Here is a 4,460-nt window from a genome sequence, read left to right as displayed (position 1 = left end):
CAGCCACTCGGAGGGTGATCGGGGACCCCCGGCACTTACCTTTATCATGTTGTAGAGAGATTTTTCGTACTTGGTCCTAAATACCTCCCGGATGTCCAGCATGTCGATCTCACTGCGGGACACCATGATGCGGATCAGCGTGTTGTCCCTCGTGCCCAGCCCCTGCAACAGAGGAGCCCCCGCATCAAGCCTGGGGTGGCCAAGCAACTCCGCTCAGCCCATCACCTTTGGGATCTATCAGATTTCTACCCAACCCCGGGTCTGACGGTGGAGGGAAGAGCAGAGACCCCAGGTCACATAGGTCCTGTCTTTGTGGACCTGCGTCAGCCTGCCCTCCAGCAGCCCCCCACGGCAAGGGGACCCCTCCTCTGGCCGGCTCCTTGTGGTGCTGTGGGGGGGACGCCCCAGAGAAGGGGTGATCTACTCACCTTCATGGCCTTGTAGAGCCTTTCAGCAAAATACTCTGCAGTGCTTCTGACACACTTAACTGTGGGGAAATAGAGGCACGGTTAGGGATGCCAGCACCCAGCTTTGCTGGCACTCCAGTCTCTGAGCGCCCATGCCCCTGGGGCACCACAGTCAGCATCCCCACCCACCCTGAAGGAGCCTCCCTGAGCTCCCAAAAACCAGCACAGCTGCAACCCCAATCCACTGGCTCTTGCACTGAGCCCTCCCACCCCGGCAAGGCCAGCGGCGTGTTTTCGCAGCATCCCCGACACAGGGGCTGACTTACCCACAGCCAGCATCAGTTTCTCAAAGTCACCAGAGAGCTCTCCCCGGATGCTCCTCTCAATTGGCTTCCCGGAAATCTTCAGGTACTCATCGAAGACTGCAGGATGAGAGCAAGATGATGCCTGGAGAAGCTGACAAGATACCTTCAAACCCAATCCCAAGCTCACAGGAGATGCTCACCCAGGCGGAGGTGCTGCTTGCTTCGCCGGCCAAGGATGTAGATGAACTGGGCCTCGTCTGTGCCCCATTTCAGCTCGCCAGCTTCCAGCAGGTCCTTGTGGGGTGGGGAAGGTGGTAGAGCCTGAGTCAGGGTCCTGCTCACATGGGGCTCTGCCCAAGCATGGGCACCCTCAGCACCCACTCACCCTTCACAGCCCTAGGTCTGCCTGGTCCCAGTGCCACCATCCCCATCCCAGCCCAGATGCCACCTGCCAAGCCTCACCTTGGCATCCTGCTCCACCAGGTCCTCGCTCACCACGTCGTCCTCCTCCCTGGTGCCCTGCGGGACAGAGACAGGCTCAGCCCTGCTGGGCTCAGGCGCTCACCACCTGTGGACACTGGACAGATGGACATACCTGAAGCAGAACGACGAGCATCTTCTTGAAGTGGCCAGATGTGTCTCCAACGATATCAGCCTCCAAGTCCCTCTCGTAGGCTGGTGGAAGAGGGAGAGGTCAGGGCCTGGAGACCTGGATCCCCTTAACTCTGCCCCTTGTCCTGGCCCGAGGGGTCACAGGGCAGCCCCTGCCCTTCCCCAGCCCTCACCGTCTTTGTAGGCAGCCACCAGGTTGTGGATCTCCTGGTTGGTGCGGGAGGCGAGGATCTCGATGAGGCACTTCTCATCCGTACCGATGCCCTGCGGGCAGAGATGCAGCCCTGTGAGCAGCAGGGCTGGCTGGAACGCCCTCAGAGGGGCCCCAGGGATGCTGCCCACCCCTTACCGCGATGGCATCTTTGATCTCCTTGGCATCGCTATAAGCTGGGGGCCGCATCAGGCTCACGATCAGCCGCTCAAACTTCCCTGTCAGCTCGTACTTGAGGTCTGCGATGAGGTCCTGGTGGAGTGGGAGAAAGGGGCTGGGGGACCCTTTGCTCCACAGTACCTCTGAGCGAGGCCATGGCACGGTGGAGGCACGGGCTGGGCAGCGTTTCTGCTGTTACCTTCCCGTAGAGGGACTTGTAGGCTTGGCAGATCTCCACTCGCTGCTTGTTGCTTCTAGATGTGATGAGGTCAAGGATGGCCTCCTTGTCGCTGCCTGTGGGGAGAGCCACGCAGTGGTATTCAGCTACTGTGGCTGGGTCTCATCCCCCACGGTGGGGCTCGTCATAGCCATCCTGCTGTGCCCAAAGCTGCTTCTGACTCAGGGCCGGGAGGAGAAGCAGAGCAGAGCTGGCTCCAGGGAGGAAGGGGGAGCCAGGAGAGGTCCTGGCATGCTGCTAAAGCAGACAGGCAGCTGAAAGGGGAGGTGATGCAGGATGCCCAACCGTGCAAGGGTCAACTGAAGGAATAGGGGACATCAGGGTGGCCCCAAGGTGACAGTCTGGAGGAGCATCCATACCAAATCCCTTCATGGCATTGTACAAGGCCTCCGCATCCTGGCTGGCGTCAAAGCCTGGGAAATCCTTCACCGACCCCCTGTAGACCTAGGGGAAAGGAGGGAGAAGGTGAAAGGGAATGAGCAGCCCCCAGCTCCCGGCAGGACAGGGGTAAGGAAAAGTTGAAGCTGAGCAGGATTGGGGCAAGACCCACTCCTGCTGGGGGCTGCCCAAAGGCAAAGCTCAGCCTCAAACATAAGCGCTTGTTCTTCTCATTTTTTTTCTGTTCCCGTTTGCTCTCCTCACTATGTAACTTGGTTGCGTGCCAGGTCACTGGAGTACACGGCCTTCCCTCTCGTATCTCACTGGCATTGCTGTTTGCTGCTTGTGCCCTGCGTTTAAGCTGGATACAATCCTCCCCACCACGGCAGCAACAGCTGAGGGTTTGAAGGCAGGTTCCTCCAGCTTTTTTGGTTCCCAGCACCATCTTGGGGGGGAGTGGTGGGAAAAGGGAAGAACCTGTGGGAGGGTTGGACACCCTGAATGCAGGAGAAGGCACCCAAGGACCAGGGCAATCCCCCTGCAACACAGCTGGGCCAAAGGGAGCTACGGAGCATGGATTGGGAACGATAAAGCCATTTTCCACCGCCTGTTGCAAGCAGGGAAACCCTCTGGATGCTGAGAATGCCCAAGCTCTGCGTGGCCTCCAAGCAAGGAGACAAATTTACAGGCACAAAATCATCATGGGCTCCTAAGTGGAAAGCACTGAGAAGCACTAGAGCTGCCAACAGCTTGTCTTGCCCCCCCAAGCATGAGGGCTCCGAGGGGTCAGAGCAGAGACCCCAGACACAGAGACTTTCTTGGGAGCCTGAGAAACCCTGGGGGTTGGCACGACCCTCTTCTGTCTGCTCCTCTGCACCTCTGGGCTGCACAGTGGGGAGCCCAGGAATGATACCCCCAAACAGAGACCTCAGGAGCAGGGACCAGGCTTCCCCTCCCTGGGTCAGCCTTGCCCGGGGGAGTTTACCCCGGGGCAGTCCAGGGTTGGACTCTGAACAAGATCAGCACAAATCCTGGCTGGAAGCAGATGTGAAACCAGCCCAGCCTCACATAAGGAACTGGGACCCAGAGGCAGAGAGTGGGAAGAACTGGACAGCAGTGTTTCCTTAGTGGTCTCGCTGGGGAGCAGGAGGGCTGGGGTCAGGCTGAGCTGGGGCTCCCAGCTGTGTCAGCACCCTGGGAAACCCAGCATCCATCCTCAAGTCCGCTCGTACCACATGTTGACCGGGTACGTACCCGCCCCCCCCCCCCCCAGCATCGCTCATGCAGGAACTGCTGCAGGGCTTAAGATCCCCAGGAGCTGTACAAAGGCCCAGAGCTGTTGCCACTGTGGGCATCTAAAGCCAACGTGTCCCCAGCGATGGGCACCATGCAGGCAGCACCAGTGTCCCTGGCCAGCAAATGCCTCCAGGAATGAACCTGAGGGGATGGACACAGAGCAGCCCCGTGCCCACCGCTCCCCTGGGTTCCGTCCCAACGCTGCGGCACAACAGCTCTGCTGCACATCTCGCCCAGCACCTTTAGAAAGAAACTGGCCCCCCTTTTTCCAGAGAGAAACCAGTCCAGGCTGGGCACATCCCACAGGCCCTCTCTGGAGGAGCTGCTGGCACTGGTGTCCCACAGCGTGGGGACCAGGTTGGGCGAGAGGCGACGCTGCCCTTCCAGGGCACAGGGACAGATCGTATTGCAGGTGATTCAGCGGGAGAGCTGGATTTAGCCCTGCTTCCCGGCAGCTCCCAGACCCTCCTGGTTTGGTGCAAGCTGCTGCCCACGCACATGCCTTGTGGAGACATAAATAAGGAGTTGCAGGGCAAGGGAGGTGCCCAGAGGCAGCAGGAAGGGATGAAGGTGGCTGGAAGGTGCTGGGGTCGCGTGGGTGGTGATGGGCAGACAAGACATTGGTCCTGCTTAAATGGAGAGGAGCAGCAGGACTCTGTTCACGCCTGCTGAGCCATCGAAGCACGAGCTGCCTGCCCTGCTGCAGTGCTGCCATGGTGGAGGCAAGGGAAACTGAGGCAGAAGCTCAGTGCTGTGCATGGCCCCACGCTCCTTGCACTCTTGTGGGAACGAGCCCCGGGGAGGCACAGAAACCCGCGGGAGGGAAACAGCATCCTGCCCGCTACGCCCTCCTC

General features: G+C 59.8%; 1 protein-coding gene across 1 annotated transcript in view; it reads right to left on the bottom strand.

The window, feature by feature from the left end:
• Positions 1 to 4,460, bottom strand: part of LOC104622116 (annexin A6) — a 5,779-nt gene that overhangs the window by 238 nt on the left and 1,081 nt on the right. Inside the window, exons 2-11 of the mRNA XM_010288783.1 lie at positions 2,292 to 2,376; positions 1,894 to 1,988; positions 1,674 to 1,787; positions 1,498 to 1,588; positions 1,308 to 1,387; positions 1,175 to 1,231; positions 913 to 1,006; positions 734 to 829; positions 429 to 487; positions 40 to 162 (exon numbers count right to left, since the gene is read on the bottom strand). Of these exons, the coding sequence (XP_010287085.1) occupies positions 40 to 162; positions 429 to 487; positions 734 to 829; positions 913 to 1,006; positions 1,175 to 1,231; positions 1,308 to 1,387; positions 1,498 to 1,588; positions 1,674 to 1,787; positions 1,894 to 1,988; positions 2,292 to 2,376 (894 nt within the window). The remainder of the gene's footprint in view (positions 1 to 39; positions 163 to 428; positions 488 to 733; positions 830 to 912; positions 1,007 to 1,174; positions 1,232 to 1,307; positions 1,388 to 1,497; positions 1,589 to 1,673; positions 1,788 to 1,893; positions 1,989 to 2,291; positions 2,377 to 4,460) is intronic.

The sequence above is a fragment of the Phaethon lepturus genome, unplaced genomic scaffold (genome assembly GCF_000687285.1).
Source record: "Phaethon lepturus isolate BGI_N335 unplaced genomic scaffold, ASM68728v1 scaffold41396, whole genome shotgun sequence".
NCBI classification, from domain to species: domain Eukaryota; kingdom Metazoa; phylum Chordata; class Aves; order Phaethontiformes; family Phaethontidae; genus Phaethon; species Phaethon lepturus.
The sequence above is the reverse complement of the archived record's forward strand: the minus strand, read 5'-3'. Positions and strand labels throughout refer to the sequence as shown.